Source organism: Scyliorhinus torazame, chromosome 9 (assembly GCF_047496885.1).
Source record: "Scyliorhinus torazame isolate Kashiwa2021f chromosome 9, sScyTor2.1, whole genome shotgun sequence".
NCBI classification, from domain to species: domain Eukaryota; kingdom Metazoa; phylum Chordata; class Chondrichthyes; order Carcharhiniformes; family Scyliorhinidae; genus Scyliorhinus; species Scyliorhinus torazame.
This window is the reverse complement of record NC_092715.1, coordinates 110035846-110058549: the sequence shown is the minus strand read 5'-3', so window position 1 is coordinate 110058549 and position 22704 is coordinate 110035846. Positions and strand designations below refer to the sequence as shown.

Genomic DNA, 22704 nt, shown 5'->3' with positions numbered 1-22704 from the left:
AAATAACAATGAGATGGGTGGCATTTGAGAGAGGAATGTTGTGAAAGTTCAAAGGTGAATTCAATATTCCAACATGGTTGAGGAGAAAGTGGGTCAGAGAAAAACAGGCTACCATGTTACAGACTGGTCTCTGAGCCACGATGTTCGAGTGGGGGGTCAATGCTGGAAATATAGCATTTCTGAATTTACCTCTGGGAGAACTCCCTGGTTTCCTCAGATACTGGATCAACAAATTCTAGCAGCTACGTGAACAGCTTGAGGCTGATGGCTCCTCCATTTATCTCATCTGTAGGACATAACCACTTTATCCCAAATATTGGGGTACAGCCTGAATCCCTATCTTCTCACACCGAGGCAAGAGCACTACCAAAGTGCCAAGCTTTGTGAGGTTCATCCATCTGAAGTTTCACTTAATTCCTTCTGTCATATTTTCAGTCACTTCCATTTATGGAACAAAGGATGGATTGTACAACTGACTGTGCAGAGCATTCTGGTGTATCAACCTGGATGTATATGTTTTGAACAGGCATATTTTTCAATCATTTATCCCGTTAAGGCATGCATATATTTTATAAAGCTATTATGATATTTTTATGTTCTACAGATCCAGTTGTACTAATGCTGGTCATTCATCCTGATGGCAACAGTTGCCTTCTGGGAAGACAGAAGAGTTATCCTCCAGGAATGTTTTCCTGTCTGGCAGGATTTATTGAACCAGGTGAGAGAAGGCTTTGTGTCATATGAAAAATCAATTTTGCTGTTTTATTTTGAGATGTCTTTATGAAAACAATGTAGTTTAACAGGCTTGAAAAAAGTGGTGCATTTGACTGCTTGGCCTTATAATGGTGCAGCTCTGCTACCTTGTGACAGATTCTCCGAAATAGCCAGATGGAAGAAACTAGTAGAAAATATGTCCCTTAACTTAGCCGAGACACATCATCAATGTCACGGTTTTCCAATCTTACTGTGGCATTGGTAGTAATTATTTATTTTAAATAGCTATTAAAATAATGCCAGTCAGAAAATATATGCAAATCGCAAACAGTAGCCACATACAAGTTAATAAGTGCGTTAAAAATGCAAACCAAGCACTGAGGTTAATTTCTACAGAGAAGAAAATGAAAAACAGAGCAGTTACATTAAACTTGTTTAAAACCTTGGTTGAGCCACATTTGTAGGATTGTGCACAATTTTGGATTCCATAATATCAAAAGGGTGTAGAGGCACTGGAGAAAACACAAAAAATAGATTTACAAGGATGGTATCAGAAGTGGGAGGTTATATTTATCTGTAAAGTTTGAACAGGCTGGGGCTGCATTCACTAGGGTAGTTAAGGCTGAAGGGTTACCTGATCAAGGTGATAGAGTAAACCTGGAGAAAATGATTCCACTCATGGAGGATACCAAAACTAGGGGCAGTAAATATATAAGATGGACACTAAAATGTATGATAAGGAATTCATGTCATGTGAGAGTACCTTTAAGAAATGGGTGTTTATAAATGGGTGCGTATATAAACACACAAATAACAGCAGTGACTTTAAACTGATGTGCTTCTGGTAAAAGGTGTTTTAAGTCGTATGGATGTTAAAAGGAAAGCTTAAAAGATTACTTTTAGTGTTGTAGTCTTTGGGGGTTGTATTTGAATTAATGGTTGATAAGATGTTCACTGTATGTTTTAAAAAGGTTAACTTGAGTTCATATAATAAACATTGTTTTGCTTTAAAAAATACTTTTCCATTTCTGCTGTACCACACCTGTAGAGTGGGCAGTGTGCTCCCCATACCACAATCTATTAAAAGTTGTGGGTCAGGTGAACTCCATGCTACACTCTGGGGTTCTCTAATCCCTGGCCCAAAACAAATTGGGGGCTCGAGGGGGATAAAAGTCTATCTATTGGATTGGCTTAGTGAACTTCAAAGACAATGAGGGGTGAGCATATTGTGGTTGCTTTTCAGGTGTGGTATTCTAGTTTAAGTGGGGAGTGTGTTGTGGACAATGGCTCTTTCAGGCTCTGAGGTTTTTGGGGGTGGAGACGGTCACACGCAGTACCTTATGGACAGAGACTAAAAGCAGACTTTTAGATTTGGCAAAAACATTGCAGTTAACATTACCTGACAAAATGCGAAAAGGTGAAGTAATTATGGCGGTGGCTAAGCACTTAAAGTTGCCTGAGATACAGTTTGACTCATTGGAAATGGCAAAAATTCAATTACAACTTAAACAAATGTAACATGAGAAAGAATTAAAGCAGCTTGAATACGAAAGTGAGGAAAAAGAAAGAGAGAGAGAGAGCGGAAAAAGAAAGAGAAAGAGATAGAGCGGAAAGAGAAAGAGAGAGAGAGGAGAAAGAAAAGGAGAGAGAAGAAAGGAGAAAATAAAGAATAGCCCTAACAGAACAAAAAGAAAGAGAAAGGGAGATACAGATCAGGGAAAATGATAAGGAAAGAGAGTTTGAACTTCAGAAAATGGCCATGAATCATTACAGTCAGTTAAAATTGGCAGATGTAAAGGGAAATGTACAGTTGGAAGATAGTGATGAGGTAGTGAGAAAGAGCATCAAAGCCGAAGGCTTGGGGGGAATCTATTTAAATATGTCCAAGCATTGCCAAGGTTTGCCGAGAAGGAGGTGGAAGCCTTTTTCATTTCATTTGAGAAGGTGGCTAAACAAATGAAATGGCCACAGGACATGTGGGTATTACTGATTCAAACAAAGCTGGTAGGTAGGGTTAGTGAAGTGTTTGCATCACTACCAGAGGAAGTATCTGGGACGTATGAGGAGGTGAACAAATCCATCTTAGATGCATATGAACTAGTGCCTGAAGCCTACAGATAAAAGTTTTGAAATTTAAGGAAAGAATTTGGTCAAGCATACTTGGAGTTTGAAAGGCTCAAACAGAGTAACTTTGATAGGTGGATAAGGGCTTTGAAAATAGATCAAATGTATGAAGCTCTCAGAGAAATTATACTTTTGGAGGAGTTTAAAAATTCAATTCCTGATGTAGTGAGAACTTGTGGAAGAGCAGAGGGTTAAAACTGCGAGGTTAGCAGCAGAAATGGCAGATGATTATGAATTAGTTCATAAATCAAAGTTTGGTTTCTGACATCAGTTTCAGCCTGTGAGAGATAGAAACTGGGGGACATGAGAAAAACTCAAGTGGTAAAGGTAAAGGTGATCTGATGGGAGATAATAAGGACAGTGTACCTCAGATTAAAAAAGAAATCCAGCAGAGTGGAAAAGAAATGAAAAGTTTCAAATGTTTTCACTGTAATGAACTAGGCCATGTAAAGTCACAGTGTTGGTAGTTGAAGAAAAGCACTGGGAAAGCTGATGTGTTAAAACAGGATAAGACAGTGGGATTTGTTAAAGTGGTAAAGGAAAGCCCAAGTGAAACGAAGGAGGTGCAAAAGATTGTACAGCCTGATCAAGAGGTGATTGATAAGAAGGTGCAGATCTCTTTAAAGAATTTACTTGTGTGAGTAAAGTTTACTCATGTGTATCAGGAGGAGTAGGTAAATAAGTCACAATTTTAAGAGATCTAGGAGCTGGTCAATCTTTAATGATAAGAGATGAGGAGTTATGTAATTTGGGAAGAATGTTGCCAGAAAAGGTGGTAATATGTGGAATTCAGGGTGAGAGAAGTAGTGTTCAATTATGTAAGGTAAGGTTGGAAAGTCCAGTGAAGAGTGGTGAAGTGGTAGTAGGAGTAATAGAGAAACTATCTTGTCCAGGAATACAGTTTATCTTGAGTAATGATATAGCTGGATCGCAGGTGGGAGTGATGCCTACTGCGGTTGATAAGCCAGTGGAAAATCAGTCAACTGAAGTGTTGAAGGACGAATATCCTGGGATTTTTCAGGATTGTGTAGTAACAAGGTCGCAAAGTCACAGGTTAAGACAAGAGGAGAAATCAACGAGTGAAGATGAAGTTCAAGTGCAATTATCAGAAATGATTTTTGATCAGATGGTTGAAAAAGAACAAGAACAGGTGGAGGATGAGGCGGATATTTTTAGTCCAGGAAAATTGCCGGAGTTACAACAGAAAGATATAGAAATAAAATGATGTATCAGAAAGCATACACGGAAGAGGAATCTGAGTGTATACAGAGTGTTATTACCGTAAAAGTGATGTCTTGATGAGGAAATGGAGACCTTTACATATGCAGGCGGATGAAAAGAAGTTTATCACGTAGTATTGCCGGTAGGGTATAGAAAGGAGGTGTTGCGAGTTGCACATGAGGTACCAGTGGGAGGTCATTTGGGAAAAAGGAAAACTCAAGCTAAAATACAAAAACATTTTTATTGGCCTGGACTACATAAAGATGTAGTTACATTTTGTCAATCATGTTTGCACTGAGTGCTGAATTTGGTGCATTTGAATGCTATAGTGAGAGTTTGGTGACTGATGGAGTATAAGGCTTCATTTTTATCTAAAGTCTAGTCTTTCTTTTATTTAGTTAATTAACTTAAAAGTTGCTCTTTGGTTTCGAAGAAGGTGAATTTCCAAACAGCTTTAAACAAAGCTTCTACTTGTAGGCACTTGCAGCTGGAGCTTGTTGATTAGTTAATTGGATTAGGCCAGTTTTCAGAGGCTAGATTCACAGTATAAAAGTGATCCCCTGCACTGAGTGCTGAATTTGGTGCATTTGAGTGCTATAGTGAGAGTTTGGTGACTGAAGGAGTGCTGAATTTGGTGCATTTGAGTGCTACAGTGAGAGTTTGGTGACTGAGGGAGTGCTGAATTTGGTGCATTTGAGTGCTATAGTGAGAGTTTGGTGACTGAGGGAGTTAGGTGAGGAGGTAGTAAGGTGCTCCTTTCATTTTGTTTCCTACATTTCCGCAAAGAGTGAGAAGAGAGCCAGGGGTTTACAGAGAGTGCAGCTGACTGGGAGCAGAGTCGGAGGGCGGAGATCCAGTTGGTCCACAGGGCTGCTATATTCTGTAAGGTAAGAGGGGATGGACGCTAGGCCAGTTGCATGCTCCTCCTGTAGGATGTGGGTGGTGAGGGATACCACCGGTGTCCCCGCTGACTATACCTGCGGGAAGTGCACCCAACTCCAGCTCCTCAAAGACCGTGTTAGGGAACTGGAGCTGAAGCTGGATGAACTTCGGATCATCCGGGAGGCAGAGGGGGTGATAGAGAAGAGTTACAGGGAGGTAACCACACCCAAGGTACAGGACAAGAATAGCTGGGTTACAGTCGGGGGGAAAAAAACAAACAGGCAAACAGTGCAGGGATCCCTCGTGGCCGTTCCCCTTCAAAACAAGTATACCATTTTGGATGCTGTTGGGGAGGATGACCTACCGGGGGAAGGCCCTAGCGGCCAGGTCTCTGGCACTGAGTCTGGCTCTGGGGCTCAGAAGGGAAGGGGGGAGAATAGAAAAGCAATAGTTGTAGGAGATTCAATGGTTAGGGGAATAGATAGGAGATTCTGTGGTCGCGAGCGAGACTCCCGGAAGGTATGTTGCCTCCCGGGTGCCAGGGCCAGGGATATCTTGGATCGTGTCTTCAGGATCCTTAAGTGGGAGGGGGAGCAGCCAGAAATCGTGGTGCACATTGGTACCAACGACGTAGGTAGGAAAAGGGGTGTGGAGGTAATAAATGAGTTTAGGGAGTTAGGCTGGAAGTTAAAAGCCAGGACAGACAGAGTTGTCATCTCTGGTTTGTTGCCGGTGCCACGTGATAGCGAGGCTAGGAATAGGGAGAGAGTGCAGCTGAACACGTGGCTGCAGGAATGGTGTAGGAGAGAGGGCTTCAGGTATTTGGATAATTGGAGCGCATTCTGGGACCTGTGCAAGCAGGATGGGTTGCATCTGAACCAGAGGGGCACCAATATCCTGGGAGGGAGGTTTTCTAGTACTCTTCGGGAGGGTTTAAACTCATTTGGCAGGGGAATGGGAACCGGATTTGTAGTCCAGCAACTAAGCTAGCCGATATTCAGGACGCCAAAGCGTGTAATGAGGCAGTGGGGAAGGGAACACTGACAAAGGAGAGTACTTGCAGGCACGGAGATGGGTTGAAGTGTGTATACTTCAACGCAAGAAGCATCAGGAATAAGGTGGGCGAACTTAAGGCATGGATCGGTACTTGGGACTACGATGTGGTGGCCATCACGGAAACTTGGATAGAAGAGGGGCAGAAATGGTTGTTGGAGGTCCCTGGTTATAGATGTTTCAATAAGATTAGGGAGGATGGTAAAAGAGGTGGGGGGGGGGAGGGTGGCATTGTTAATTAGAGATAGTATAACAGCTGCAGAAAGGCAGTTCGAGGAATATCAGCCTACTGAGGCAGTATGGGTTGAAGTCAGAAATAGGACAGGAGCAGTCACCTTGTTAGGAGTTTTCTATAAGCCCCCCAATAGTCACAGAGATGTGGAGGAACAGATTGGGAAACAGATTTTGGAAAGGTTCAGAAGTCACAGGGTAGTAGTCATGGGTGACTTCAACTTCCCAAACATTGAGTGGAAGCTCTTTAAATCAAATAGATTGGATGGGGTGGTGTTTGTGCCGTGTGTCCAGGAAGCTTTTCTAACACAGTATGTAGATTGTCCGACCAGAGCAGGGGCAATTTTGGATTTAGTACTTGGTAATGTACCAGGGCAAGTGATAGATTTGTTAGTGGGGGAGCATTTTGGAGATAGTGACGACAATTCTGTGACTTTCACTATAGTAATGGAGAGGGATAGGTGCATGCAACAGGGCAAGGTTTACAATTGGGGGAAGGGGAAATACGATGTTGTCAGACAAGAATTGAAGTGCATAAGTTGGGTACATAGGCTGTCAGGGAAGGACACAAGTGAAATATGGAACTTGTTCAAGGAACAGGTACTACGTGTCCTTGATATGTATGTCCCTGTCAGGCAGGGAAGAGATGGTCGAGTGAGGGAACCATGGTTGACAAGAGAGGTTGAATGTCTTGTTAAGAGGAAAAAGGAGACTTAAGTAAGGCTGAGGAAACAAGGTTCGGACAGGGCGTTGGAGGGATACAAGGTAACCAGGAGGGAACTGAAGAAAGGGATTAGGAGAGCTAAGAGAGGGCATGAACAATCTTTGGCGGGTAGGATCAAGAAAAACCCCAAGGCCTTTTACACATATGTGAGAAATATGAGAATGACTAGAGCGAGGGTAGGTCCGATCAAGGACAGTAGCGGGAAATTGTGTATGGAGTCTGAAGAGATAGGAGAGGTCTTGAACGAGTACTTTTCTTCTGTATTTACAAATGAGAGGGGCCATATTGTTGGAGAGGACAGTGTGAAACAGACTGGTAAGCTCGAGGAAATACTTGTTAGGAAGGAAGATGTGTTGGGCATTTTGAAAAACTTGAGGATAGACAAGTCCCCCGGGCCTGACGGGATATATCCAAGGATTCTATGGGAAGCAAGAGATGAAATTGCAGAGCCATTAGCAATGATCTTTTCGTCCTCACTGTCAACAGGGGTGGTACCAGGGGATTGGAGAGTGGCGAATGTCGTGCCCCTGTTCAAAAAAGGGAATAGGGATAACCCTGGGAATTACAGGCCAGTTAGTCTTACTTCGGTGGTAGGCAAAGTCATGGAAAGGGTACTGAAGGATAGGATTTCTGAGTTTCTGGAAAGACACTGCTTGATTAGGAATAGTCAGCACCGATTTGTGAGGGGTAGGTCTTGCCTTACAAGTCTTATTGAATTCTTTGAGGAGGTGACCAAGCATGTGGATGAAGGTAAAGCAGTGGATGTAGTGTACATGGATTTTAGTAAGGCATTTGATAAGGTTCCCCATGGTAGACTTCTGCAGAAAGTAAGGAGGCATGGGATAGTGGGAAATTTGGCCAGTTGGATAACGAACTGGCTAACTGATAGAAGTCAGAGAGTGGTGGTAGATGGCAAATATTCAGCCTGGATCCCAGTTACCAGTGGCGTACCGCAGGGATCAGTTCTGGGTCCTCTGCTGTTTGTGATTTTCATTAATGACTTGGATGAGGGAGTTGAAGGGTGGGTCAGTAAATTTGCAGACGATACGAAGATTGGTGGAGTTGTGGATAGTAAGGAGGGCTGTTGTCGGCTGCAAAGAGACATAGATAGGATGCAGAGCTGGGCTGAGAAGTGGCAGATGGAGTTTAACCCTGAAAAGTGTGAGGTTGTCCATTTTGGAAGGACAAATATGAATGCGGAATACAGGGTTAACGGTAGAGTTCTTAGCAATGTGGAGGAGCAGAGAGATCTTGGGGTCTATGTTCATACATCTTTGAAAGTTGCCACTCAAGTGGATAGAGCTGTAAAGAAGGCCTATGGTGTGCTAGCGTTCATTAACAGAGGGATTGAATTTAAGAACTGTGAGGTGATGATGCAGCTGTACAAAACTTTGGTAAGGCCACATTTGGAGTGCTGTGTACAGTTCTGGTCGCCTCATTTTAGGAAGGATGTGGAAGCTTTGGAAAAGGCGCAAAGGAGATTTACCAGGATGTTGCCTGGAATGGAGAGTAGGTCTTACGAGGAAAGGTTGAGGGTGCTCGGCCTTTTCTCATTAGAACGGAGAAGGATGAGGGGCGACTTGATAGAGGTTTATAAGATGATCAGGGGAATAGAGTAGACTGGGTGGAACAAACCATTACAAGGGGACATAAATTTAAGGTGAATTGTGGAAGATATAGGGGGGATGTCAGAGGTAGGTTCTTTACCCAGAGAGTAGTGGGTGCATGGAATGCACTGCCTGTGGAAGTAGTTGAGTCGGAAACATTAGGGACGTTCAAGCAGCTATTGGATAGATACATGGATCACGGTAAAATGATATCGTGTAGATTTATTTGTTCTTAAGGGCAGCACGGTAGCATTGTGGATAGCACAATTGCTTCACAGCTCCAGGGTCCCAGGTTCGATTCCGGCTTGGGTCATTGACTGTGTGGAGTCTGCATATCCTCCCCGTGTCTGAGTGGGTTTCCTCCGGGTGCTCCGGTTTCCTCCCACAGTCCAAAGATGTGCAGGTTAGGTGGATTGGCCATGATAAATTGCCCTTAGTGTCCAAAATTGCCCTTGGTGTTGGGTGGAGGTATTGAATTTCAGTAGGGTGCTCTTTACAAGAGCCGGTGCAGACTCAATGGGCCGAATGGCCTCCTTCTGCACTGTAAATTCTATGATAATCTATGATTAATCTGGGACAAATGTTCGGCACAAACATCGTGGGCCAAAGGGCCTGTTCTGTGCTGTATTTTTCTATGTTCTATGTCATACATGTCAAGTGATAGGGAAACCTCAAGCAGTGTTAAAACCAGCACCCTTAATACCCATTCCAGCATTTGAGGAACCTTTTACATGGGTCCTAATTGATTGCGTAGGACCGCTTCCTGAAGTAAAAAGTGTGAATCAATATATTTTGACTATAATGGATGTGTCAACTAGGTTTCCAGAGGCTATTCCAGTACGTAATGTTACAGCTAAAAAGATTGTGGAGGAGTTACTTAAATTCTTGACTAGATATGGACTACCCACAGAAATACAATCGGATCAAGGATCAAATTTTACCTCAAGGTTATTCAAAGTAGTTGTAGATAGTTTAGGAATAAAACAATTTAAATCATCTGCGTACCATCCAGAATCTCAGGGAGCATTAGAAAGGTAGCATCAGACATTAAAGACAATGTTGAGGGCTTATTGTCACGATTATCCAGAGGATTGGGATAAAGGAATTCCATTCGTACTGTTTGCAATTAGGGATGCTCCTAATGAGTCAACCAAATTTAGTCCTTTTGAACTAATCTTTGGTCATGAGGTAAGAGGACCACTTAAATTGATTAAGGAAAAATTGGTGAGTGAGAAATCGGAAATTACACTATTGGATTACGTGTCAAATTTTCGGGAACGATTAAATAGAGCAGGTGAATTGGCTAGACAACATTTGAAAGTTGCACAAAACGTGATGAAATGGGTCGCGGACAAGAAATCCAAAGTTCGTCGTTTTGCCAGTGGTAGGGGAACCTTTAAAAGCTAGGTTTTGTGGACCTTCATAGGTTGAAAGGAAATTAAGTGAGGTGAATTATGTGGTAAAAAGACCAGATAGAAGGAAGACTCACCGAGTGTGTCATGTGAATATGTTTAAAAGGTACTTTGAAAGGGAAGGAGAGAAAAAGGAGGAGGTTTTAATGATTCTAACTCAAAGTGACGAACCAAATCCAGATGACTGTGAATTTGACATACCTCAAATTAAATTGGAAAATGAGGATGTTCTTAAAAATTGGCATAAATTGTTGAGTTACCTTCAAGAGGAAAAACAAACTGACACAAAAGAGTTATTGATATCACATGGGCAAGTTTGCAGAGATAAATTGGGAAGTACTAAAATGGCTGTACATGATGTAGATGGGGGAAATGCTGTTCCGATCAAACAACATCCATATAGACTTAACCCTTTAAAATTGGCACAGCTTAACAAAGAGATTGAGAGTATGTTTAAAAATGGCATAATTGAAGTGGGTTGCAGCCAATGGAGCTCACCCATAGTAATGGTACCCAATTGTGCGGTATACATCGACGATCTGGTAATTTTCAGCCAGACATGGAAAGTGATGGAGTTATTTGATCGACTTCAGGAGGCACGTTTGGTGGTAAACATAGCCAAAGGTGAATTTGGAAAAGCCCAAGTCACTTTCCTTGAGGAGTTTTCAATACCCTCAAGACGAAGGAAAATGATGCGATTTCTTGGCATGAGTGGATTTGATCGAACATTTGTGCAAAAGTTTTGTAGTGTGATTGCTCCACTGATGGACTTGCTGAAGAAACGTCGAAAATGAAACCATCTTGAAGTTGATGGGGGGGAAAAGGAAAACTTAAAAGATTACTTAGTGTTGTAGTCTTTGGGGCTTGTATTTGAATTAATGGTTGCTAAGATGTTCACTGTATGTTTTAAAAAGTTTAACTTGAGTTCATAGAATAAACATTGTTTTACTTTAAAAAATACTTTTCCATTTCTGCTGTACCTCACCTGCAGAGTGGGCTGTGTGCTCCCCATACCACAATCCATTAAAAGTTGTGGGTCAGGTGAACTCCATGCTACACTTTGGGGTTCTCTAAACCCTGGCCCATAACATTCAGAAGAAACATATTTATTTACTGGGAGTGGATAACATGTGGAACTCACCTAAATATTGGAACATTTCAACCAAATGGGCTGTATCTGGGTTGTACATTCTGTGTTCGTCTGTGTAAAGTCTATGTTTATGTGCATAACCAAGGTCTCTGGTTTGAAGCACTGAATACAATCTCCAAAACATAAGTAAATGTCCCAGAGTTCCAAGTAATGAAAACAAAATTTGACCTCTTCATTCAGTGTAAACAAATGTCCCTTAAGTGTGGTGACAAACACGGTTCATGTCTCGAGTCCATTGACCCTTCTACAGAACTGAAGAAGAGTAGAGATGTGATGAATTATCTACTTGGAGAGGGGGGATTGGGCAGAATGGAAAGTCAGTGATAGATTGGAGCCAAAGAGAGATTGGCAAAGATGTCATGGACATGAGACAAGGGGGGTGTTAATGTTGCCATTAGGAATGAAGCGTGTTAATAGTGGCAATCTTTGGAGCAGCACTGTGGCGCAGTGGATAGCACTGCTGCCTCACGACGCTGAGGTCCCAGGTTCGATCCCGGCACTGGGTCACTGTCCGTGTGGAGTTTGCACATTCTCCCCATGTATGCGTGGGTTTCGCCCCCACAACCCAAAGATGTGCAGGGTACACGGATTGGCCACACTAAATTGCCCCTTAATTGGAAAAAATGAATGGGTACCCTAAATTTAAAAAAAAATAATGGCAATCTTTAGCAGAATGTATTAATAAGAAAACAGTGGGAGAAAAACTGAACACCCAGGGACTGTGGCCATGTTGGGGTTTAGTGGGATGTGTTGGGACAAGCCAGGGGAACTAAATAACAAAAAGCAAAAGGAGGGATTCAAGATGGAGGGGAAAGTTCACAGCCTAAAGTTGTTGAGCTCAATGTTGATTTGGAGGATGATTATATGGACTCAAAACATTAACTGTATTTCTCTCCACAAATGCTGTCAGACCTGCTGAGTTTATCCAGCATTTTCTGTTTTTATTTCCGATTTCCAGCATTAGCATTATTTTGCTTTTATGCCCTTAAGTGTGGCTCTGTATACATAAAGCTATTGCCTAAAATAATAAGAGGGAATATTCATGAGAATCGAGATAAGGTTTGCTGAAGAATTCAGATTTTTGGGGTGAAGGGGAGGAATCATGGTTTAGAGAAATCATGGAGGACGAGGTTTATACCTCCTCAGTAGGTGGAATTGGATTCAGCTTGTGTTAGTCACTTTAAATGAAGTAATTTAAAAAAAGGAACAACAGTCCTGTTTCCCGTAAGTGTCCAAAAGCCGATACCAGCAGAATAGGGTGCTCTTTCGAACGGCCGGTGCAGACTCGATGGGCCAAATGGCCTCCTCCTGCACTGTAAATTCTATGATTCAACTTACAACTTTAATCTAGTAACCACTATAACCTGATAGCGACAGAACATTTTGTATTCCATAGCAAGAACCAATGTATAACATTAAACATTTAACTGGCTTGTTCTTTAATATGACAAAAATATCTATAATAAATCTGGGGTGGGATTCTCCCGCAATCGGTGGGATGGCCCTACGTCGGAGTAAAAAGCGGCACAAACCACTCCAGCGTCGGGTCGACTGGAAGTTGCGGAATTCTCCGCACGTCCAGGGGCTACGCCGGCGGCGGAGGGGTTGGCACCGCACCAACCGCCGGCGAAGGGCTAGCGTGGTCCTGCGCATGCGCAGGACCGCCAGCGTGGTCCCGCACATGCGCGACCTGCTGGCATGTTCTGGCGCATGCGCATGGGGGTGTCTTCTCCGCGCCGGCCATGGCAGAGCCCTACAGAGGCCGGCGCAGAAGGAAGGAGTGCCTCCACGGCATTGCCCCGCCCACAGATCGGTGGGCCCCGATCCCCGGGGCTGGATCCCTGCGCTCCCCTGAGGACCACACCAGCCGGCCTACCAGCCAGGTCCCGCCGTGTGGGACCATGTCCATTTCAGGCCGGCGGGACTGGCCGAAAACGGACGACCGCTCGGCCCACCGGGGCCAACGGCCCCTGACCGGTGCGGCGTGATCCTCGCCCCTGCACGAAAACCAGCGCCGGAGAATACAACAGCCAGCGGCGGAGCGGGATTCACGCCGCCCCCGGGGACCCGGCGGGGAGTCGGAGAATCCCGCTCCTGGTGTTTCATGTAAATATATTTTTCAAAAGATAACCGGCGTGATTCTCCATTCCAGAAACTAAGGGTGCGATCAAATGGCCACGCTGCGCCTGAAAAGCAGCTCGCCGCAGCGCAACGTGGCCGAGAAAAGCCGAAAGATCCCACTCCTGGGAACTACCCGGCTCGCAAAGCCTTGAGAGACACAATGCGATCTCGCGAGACATTGAGATCGGCGGGATCAGCTTTTGGCAAATCTGCATATTAGAGCAGAATCTAATGTGCAGATTCTTGAGGTACCTGAGGCTTTGTGATTCATCCCCTTTACCTCAGAGACATTGGGCGAGCATCGTTAAACACTTGCTCCCACAAACTTACCTGGCAGGGGTGAAACCACGATCATGTGGCTAGGATCAAGTGTATTTGATCAAGGGAAGCTGAGGATTTCGATGTCGATCGTGGATTGGAGAACACGGAGGAATTAAAGTCGTCAAAGAGGAAACGTTTAGAGCTCTGCTGCTTTTGGTGGATCTACATGCTGGTATAAGCCTCTGGTTTAGGCCTAACGCCGATACAGTTTAGACTCAACGTGTGAACTATGGCTGCAGCTGCATCCCGACCACCAGGCTGGGGAGTGCGAAACACTGTCCGAGTCACAGCGAAGAAGTCGGAAGGGGAGTCACCTATGGACCGCAATTTCTTCGTGAAGCGGGTGCTGCTCGAGTGCTGCGGGTTTCAAGCAACAGATATCTTCTGCTTGCAAGACTTCCCCAACAATGGATATTTTGATGTCGCCTTCAAAAGTGTCGCAGCTTGCATCAAATTCTTGAACGTGTTCAAGGAAAAAGGTAACCAGAGCCCCCTGTCTATCCTGACTGCGGAGCCTCTGTTTACGCTACCGTCACAGCAAAACCAGGTTGTTACACTGCACATGTACAACCCCCACGTCCCTGTGTCTCATGTGCTCACGTTCCTCGCCAGGTACGTTGAGCTGAAAAGTAACAGCGTGCAACTGAAGGACACCCTTGGCATCTGGACAAGTGAGCACCAGATCAAGGTGACTCTGAGAACAGACGGCGACGGAACCATCCTGCATCCCCCCTCCAGTTTTGCCATTGGAGGAAATCATGGCTATCTCTACTACATGGGACAGCCACGAGTATGCCGCACCTGTGGCAAAACGGGGCATGTTGTTGCCAACTGCAATGCCACCTTCTGAAAAAACTGCAGGCAGGAGGGACACATGACAAAGGACTGCAAGGAAGACAAGTGCTGCAACCTGTGTGGGGAGGCCGGCCATCTTTACAGGGCCTGCCCAAAACACGGGGCAACGTACGCACAAATCATCAGCGGCGGAGTCAAAAAGACAACCACAGAGGAGGTTCATGCCCCCTCCATCGACAAAGACACCACAGCACAGAATGCTGAAAATCAACAGAAGGGCCCTCAACAAAAAGTGGAGGCCCCAGCTCAACCTGACAACTCAACCCTAACCTCATCTGACGAGGAAGACTCAATGGAAGAGGATGGAACGAAGAATTAAGAACCCTTGGAAACAGTGAACAGGGACAAACGAAAGAGGAAACAAAAAAATGAACTGAAGAAACCCCTGATGGGGAATGGCAAAAAGTGGCACCTTTCAGCCAGCGGTTAGCGCCGACACCTCCTCCGATGAGGGAAAACAAGACAAGAATCGGCCTCAAATAAAGAGACAAAGTACCAATGTAGAACGGGATGCACAGACACCCCCCAGACCACAGACAGGGAAGGAAATAAAGCGCGCCGAGATCATCAACCTCTGGTGGATGGGAACAGCAATATGACCAACAGACACCAAACGCCGGACATTAAAAATAAAGTCACAGACCAACTCCAGAAATTAACAAGCAGCAACAACCCAGGCGAAAACCGGCCTGCAACCCCAACACCCACTGAATGCCACGACGAACGCCAGGACTACACTACCCCCCCAATGCATCCCCGTCGAGTTCACGGGCCCAGTGCGGACCAGGACAGCTTTCTCAGCCCTGGAACTGTGCGACAGTTTGCGAGCACCACCGGCATGCTGGGGAACATTCAACAGCTGGAACACCCAACTGCATAGACTCTGGACTCTGAGACTGGTAAATCTACCTTTTTATAATGGGGTTTAAAATTGCATCTATTAATGTGCGAAGCATTAAAGATACTTTGCGGTGTGTAGCCACACTCGGCTACTTAGCAAACGTGAAAGCCGACCTACTGTTCCTGCAGGAGTGTGGAATTCCTCACCTCAGCAATTACCTCAGCTGGTCGAGCTGGTGGTCCCACGGGCCATCCATCTGGTCAGGAGGAAACAACTGTAGTTCCTCCGGCCTGGGTATTCTGCTGCGGGGAGGCAACTTCACCATCTCCGAAGTTAAGGAGGTAGTGGGTGGACGCCTCCTTGTAGCAGACGTTAAATACAAAAACGTCCCTCTCAGACTCATTAACGTGTACGCCTCGGCCGTAAAGAGTGAGCGGCTGCCAGTCCTTCAGCAACTCCCGCTGCTGTTGGCCACCTCCAAGCCTGTCGTTCTGGGCGGTGACTTCAACTGCATCATCGATGCGGCTGGATGATCCAGCAGAGCCAACAGCAAGCTAGACGCTGCGTCCAGGCTCCTGATGGAAACGGTAAAAGATGCCAAGCTGCTCGACGTCTTCAGCAACCCTGCAGACGGAGCGCAGCATAGATACACATGGTCACGGCCAGACGGGTCCGTCCGCTCCAGGATAGACTTCTTCTTTGTGTCCCGTGCTTTCACGGTCAGGTCCACCGTCGTTAAGCCGGTGTTCTTCTCTGACCACTGCCTCCTACTGCCACCTGCAGGAAAAGCAGGGGGTGGGCAGGGGGACATGGAAGCTGAATGTAAAACTGTTGACTCCATAGAAACTCGAGGAACTTAAAAGGGATTACAAAGGTTGGAGACCGTGAAACCCCTCTTTGAGTCTCCACATCTCTGGTGGGAAGCAATCAAGGGGAACATCAAAAGGTTTTTTATCCTCAAAGGCATTCAAAAGGTGAGAGAGAGACGAGGGGACATGTCCAGGCTCCATAAATGTATGCAGAATTTGCTCCAGCTGCAGTCGATGGGGGTTGATGTCAAGGAGGATCTCCAAGAGGTGAAGAGCCATCAAGCCCCGCTCTACACCTCGGAGGCCTCCAAGGTTATCTTCCGTTCCAGAGTCCGCTCCGTGGAGCAGGGTGAAAAGTGCTCACGCTTCTTCTTCCAAAAGGTGCACAGAGAGACCTCTGTGATCAGCAGCCTGAAGGAAGAAGATGGCTCTGAAAAGTCATCGCAGTCTGACATCCTGAGGATTAGCAAATTCTTTTATGCCGGACTGTATGATCTGAAGCCAACAGATAACACTGTTTCCCAGACCTTTCTGTCGTCTATCACGGAGGTCTTAGGCGACAGCGAGCGGGAAGACCTGGACAAACCGCTAACTCTGGAAGAGCTGACAAAGGCTGTCAGGTCCTTTGAGACGAGTAAAACTCCCGGAAGCGATGGCTTACCGGCTGAGTTGTATTCGGCTCTGTGGGACTGGATGGGCCCAGACCTGCTGGAAGTGTACGAGAGTATGCTTCTGGACGGCAGCATGTCAGAATCCATGAGGAAAGGCATCATCACCCTCATCTACAAGCAGAAGGGGGAAAGGGAAGAAATTTGAAATTGGCGACCCATTTCACTGTTGAATGTGGATTATAAAATTCTAGCCAAGCTCATCGCCAATCGGGTCAGGTCTGCTCTGGAGTCGGTGATCCACCCTGACCAGACCTGTGCTGTACCCGGCAGGAAGATCTCTGATAGCCTCGCGCTACTCAGGGATACGAGTGCCTACGTGCAGGACAGGAAGGTGGACACCTGCCTCATCAGCCTTGACCAGGAGAAGGCTTTCGACAGAATATCGCACACCTACATGATGGATGTGCTCTCCAAAATGGGGTTTGGGGAGGGAATTCGCAATTGGATCAAACTGCTCTACACAAACATCTATAGCGCAGTCTCAATCAATGGGTGGGAATCAGAAAAGTTCCAGATCAAATCAAGAATCAGGCAGGGCTGCCCTCTCTCCTAGGCCCTGTTTGTGTGCTGCATAGAACCTTTTGCCGAGTCCATCAGGAAGGATCCGGGTATAAGAGGAGTGACGATCCCAGGCAGCGGAGGCATGCAAGTTAAGGCCTTCCTGCACATGGACGACGTCGCCGTCTTCTGCTCGGATCCCGCGTCTGTACGCAGGCTCTTGAATGCCTGCGACCAGCTTGAACTGGCCTCGGGAGCCAAGGTAAACCGCGGCAAAAGCGAGGCCATGTTCTTTGGGAACTGGGCCGACCGGTCCTTTGTCCTCTTCACGGTCACGTCAGATTACCTGAAGATGCTGGGGATATGGTTCGGAACAGCTGGGGCGTGCACCAAAAACTGGGAGGAATGCATCGCCAAGGTAAGACAGAAACTGGGCTGGTGGGAGCAATGCTCCCTCTCCATTGCGGGCAAAACCCTGGTCATCAGGTGTGAGGCACTCTCGGTGTTACTGCACGTAGCGCAGGTCTGGCCCATTACCCGACCCTACGCTGCAGCAGTCACCCGGGCCATCTTCAAATTCATCTGGAGATCCAAGATGGACCGTGTCCGAAGGGACACCATGTACAAACCTCTGGATAAGGGAGGGAGAAACATACTCAACGTCTCCCTCATCCTGATGGCCACCTTTATGTGCAGCTGCATCAAGCTGTGTGTGGACCCCGGTATGCAAACACCAAGCATCACTACATACTGAGGTTCTACCTGTCCCGGGTGTTACGAAGGATGGGCCTGGCCTCATTGCCGTGGAACGCTCCGAGTAGTTGGACCGTACCGTACCACCTGTCTCTCGTGGAAAAGTTTTTGAAGAAAAACACCTTTGACCACAAGGCAATGAAGCTGTGGTCAGCACGTAATGTCCTCGAGGCCTTCAGGGAAAAGGAGACTGTGGAGGACGTTGGACGGTTCCCTGAGCAGACTGTCAGAGTCATCTGGCAGAACGCCTCATCACCAGAACTTACAAACAAGCACCAATACCTAGCTTGGCTGGTGGTGAGAAAGCCCCCACCCCGTCAGATTCTTCATGTACACCCGAAGGCTCTGCGCCGTTGCACGCTGCCCTCGGAGTGGTTGTGGGGGAATTGAGACAGTCACCCACCTCCTTGTGGAATGTGCCTTTGCAAAGAAGGTCTGGAGAGAGATGCAGTGGTATTTGTCAAGGTTCATCCCGAGCAGCTCTGTGACACAGGACTCTGTGCTATACGGACTGTTTCCAGGGGGGGACACCGAGACAAGCATCAACTGTTGCTGGAAGGTCATCAACTCGGTGAAAGACGCTCTTTGGTCTGCCCGAAACTTTCTGATCTTCCAGTGCAAAGTGCTGTCCTCGACCGAGTGTTGCAGACTGGCACATTCCAAGGTCTTGGACTAAGTGCTGAGGGACGCACTCAAGCTTGGGGCAGCTGCCGCCAAGGCGCAATGGGGAAAGACCACTGTGTAAGGTCTTACCAGCAAATGTACACCGAGGGGCGGGTAACAGTGTAAACCCCCCTCGGTCTGGGTCATTAACACTCCAATGTATAAAATAAACATGACAATGTAAATGTTTAAGAAGGAATTGTAACGTAAAGAGCGATATGTGTATAATGTTATCAAAATTGAATGGAAGAAAGTCAAGGGAATGTGTAACTCTGATGGAAATGTACAGTCAAGACAATTCAAAATGTTCTGTAATGTTTATGATAGATTTTATGAATAAAGTATATTTTTTGGAAAAAAAACTGGCTCCCACAAACTGGGCCAGACGGAACGGTACTCATGGGGTCTCCCAGGGGATCAGAGGCCCCCAGCTGCATGCCCTTTCGGCAGGGTGGTGTGCTGGCACTGCTGGTGCCACTGTGCACTTTGGCAGTGCCAGCCTGGCACCCTGGCATTGTCACCTGGGTGCTAGTCTGACATTGCCAAGGTGCCTAGGTAGCTTTGCCAGCTGGCATTTTTTGTGTGTGTGCGATCGGGCCGGTAGTGCCCTGTGTGGGTGTTTGGGGGGAGGAGGGGGCGCTGGGGACTGGCAGATATCTCGCACTGTCCCCGTGCTCAGCTGGAATCTTCTATGACATGCCCGGTCCAGCACCAAAAAGGTACAACATGTAAACTTTTTCCGTCTTATCCCCTTTTTTTTCTTTTGTCTGTGCAAAAATGCAAACTTTAAAAAAACTATTTAAAGAAAAAGGGTAGACGAGCAGGAAGGTTTAGACATTTAGGTCTGAGAGCCGCACTGATAGGCGAAAATGGTGGAAGAGACAGATATACGGAAGTCCCGCCCTCAAACACAGCACTGACTATTTTCACAGAGAGTAGGGAAAGGGCGGGATCATGATTTGTGCACTTTACAAACGCATCTGCACATGTAAAACAGCAGCTGCCTCCAGTCACATCTGATTTTCATGAGCCAGGAATTGGAAACACGGTGTGTGCAGATTAGAAATGGTAGATGCAAGTCTAGGTTTGAGAACAACAAAGAACAAAAAAAAGTACAGCACAGGAACAGGCCCTTCGGCCCTCCAAGCCCGTGCCGACCATGCTGCCCGATTAAACTACAATCTTCTACACTTCCTGGGTCCATATCCCTCTATTCCCATCCTATTCATGTATTTGTCAAGATGCCCCTTAAATGTCACTATCGTCCCTGCTTCCACCACCTCCTCCGGTAGCGAGTTCCAGGCACCCACTACTCTCTGTGTAACAAACTTGCCTCGTACATCTACTCTAAACCTTGCCCCTCGCACTTTAAACCTATGCCCCCAATAATTGACCCCTCTACCCTGGGGAAAAGCCTCTGACTATCCACTCTGTCTATGCCCCTCATAATTTTGTAGACCAGGTACTTTGTACCAGGTACAGGGTACTTTGGAGACGTAGGGTATCCCTTTAGCTATGGTCCCAGGACACCTTTGTGGGAGGTCAGATGCCCTTTGGCAGATGTAAGGTGTCCTATGAGATAGCTAAAGGTGCACGTGAATGTGTGTAAAAAGTGCATTAACTCCGATGGACTGGACATGCCAATCTTGGGGAAGACAGGAAATGGGGACTGGAAGCACCATTAGAACTGGGAGAAGTCATGGAGAACATTAACTCCATGCAGCCGGGGAAGGGGCCGGATGGATTCCTGATGGACTTCTATAAAACATTTGTGCCAGCACTGGCCCCGCACCTGTGGGAGGTGTTTGCAGACTCACTAGAAAGGGAAACCCTGCCACCAACTGGCTGGCTCAAGCCTCAATATTGCTGACCCCCAAAACAGACAATGACCCGACAAAGTGCAGGTCATACAGACCCATCTCCCTCCTTAGGACTGAAGCTTAGGTCCCGGTGAAGGCCCTGACCAGAGGTAGATTGGACGACCTTTCTCAACGGCCGGCCGGGAACAATGAACATCAAGCGCCTGCTAAACTTGATCATGACCCCATCCGGGGAGAGAACACCAAAAGTAATCGTCTCGCTGGACACAGAAAAGGCCGTCGACAGGGCCCCTATGCGGTACTGAAGCAGCTTCCAGAGCTCACCTCTTGGAACTAGTGTATCGCGCCCCCGTGGCGCAGGTACGGACAAACACCACCAGCTCCGACTGCAAATAAGCACGAGGCAGGGTTGCCCATTATCCCCGCTGCTGTTTGCTCTGGCAATTGAGCCACTGGCGATCGCCCTTAGAGCGGCGAAGGGGTGGCGAGGTATCCAAAGGGGAGACAGAGAGCATAGATTCTCACTCTATGCAGATGACCTGCTCCTCTACATCTCGAACACCCGGCCAGCATGGAAGGAATAATAAAACTCCTGAAGGAGTTCAGAACCTTCTCCGGTTACAAGTAAGAGTGAAATCTTCCCTGTAAACCCGCAGGGGAGGAGCAGAGCTGGGGGAACGTGTCAGGAAGCTGACTCCATGTGCTGTTTCACAACTTTACTCCCGTTGTGCAGAAAATTCAGCCACTTGGCTGCACCGGCCTTTGGAAAGAGCGCCCTACTCTGCTGGTATCGGCTTTTGACTTCCTCCACCAGACTCGTCAGGTTCCACTTGTGGACCCCCAAGTAGTGGAATTTGGTCTGAACCAGTTTGAACAACAGTCTCCCCAGCTCTGCTCTTGCCCCCTGCGGGTTTACAGTGAAGATTTCACTCTTATTCAGCCTGCCACCTGCACCGCGAGGGAAGCTTCCGTGGGGTCCAGGTCCAAGATATCATCCATCTTATATAATATCTGTAAGGAATTGGAGAGGGTGTGAGACTGACAAAAAACAATGTCTTCCACCACAGGGCCCTCCATCCCCCCATTGCTCCTCCCCAGCTACCCACAACCCCTGCCATCCAGACGCCCAGCCCACGCACCCCACCACCCGCAGCGGAGGGCCCTGGTCATTGACCCCTCGCCCTGTGCCCAGTGTACACACCCACCCTCTAGTTGGGATATGTCCCCGGTGCTGGGGCCCGGCCCCTGTTTGGATTTTGCCCTTTGCGTCCCATGGTGTTGCTTCCTGCAGTGCTCAAGCACAGTGTCCAGACATCACTGTCTGATTAGGAAGCTCAGCAATAACTACATGTCACGCCTACCCACGGGAATCCACTTATGAGCTGTTAAGTGCTCACTTAACTATGATTTCAAATTCCCTAATAGCAATAGCGTTCAGCTGCACAGCCAGAGACCTCCACGGTCTGTGGGAGTTATGGGTGGCCGGTGGGACAGACGGGTAGAGTCTGGGTTGCCCCGTAACGGGTACACACGAACCAGGGGGTGGCATGACAGACCTGCGGGCGCTGAGACACCCATCCTCCCAGATGAGGGTCAAGCAGACACCCCCTCCTCTCCCCCCACTAATGGTGGCCTACCTTGACCAAGCCCCCCCCCCCCCAACCCCGGGGGCTCCCCCACCTCCCCTTCCCAAGCACCGACGCAGCAACCCCAGTACCCCCGGGCTCATTGCGTGGGAGTGAAGATGGCTACTCACTACCTCGGATCCCCACAGCAGCCACTCCACCATCTTCACGTTTTTAAAAGGTGTACGAATCAGTGTGAGCACTTGCCAGGGAGGCAGATAGGGGATCTTTCCCATTAACTGTGTGGAGATTGGCCTTAAGTGGTGATTATTGGCCTCTCTCCATGCCACGTTGGAATCCTGAATTGGACAACTGGAGCGTGCCGGTTAGATCGCAAACCGATCGGCGGGCGGCATGGTTCTGGATTTTGGCCTCTCTCGCGATCTAACACCCGTGTCAACTCTCGCTCAAGCGCAACGCAGCCATTAAATCATGCCCGTTTTCTCTCAGGTGCTGCGACTTTGGAACCTCTGCCTCAGAAGGCAGTGGAAATGGGATCACTGATTATTTTAAGGCAGAGGCAGATAGATTCTTATTGGGAAAGGGGCTCATAGGTTATCAGGCATGGATGGTGAAATGTGGAATTCAAAACAAAAACAGATCAGCCAT

The 22704-nt window shown here is 47.1% G+C and overlaps 1 protein-coding gene across 5 annotated transcripts in view; it reads left to right on the top strand.

The window, feature by feature from the left end:
- Positions 1 to 22704, top strand: part of nudt12 (nudix (nucleoside diphosphate linked moiety X)-type motif 12) — a 62957-nt gene that overhangs the window by 29358 nt on the left and 10895 nt on the right. For all 5 annotated transcript variants that reach the window (XM_072516388.1, XM_072516389.1, XM_072516393.1 and 2 more), the window contains one exon: positions 605 to 718. In XM_072516388.1, coding sequence (XP_072372489.1) covers positions 605 to 718 — 114 coding nt within the window. The remainder of the gene's footprint in view (positions 1 to 604; positions 719 to 22704) is intronic.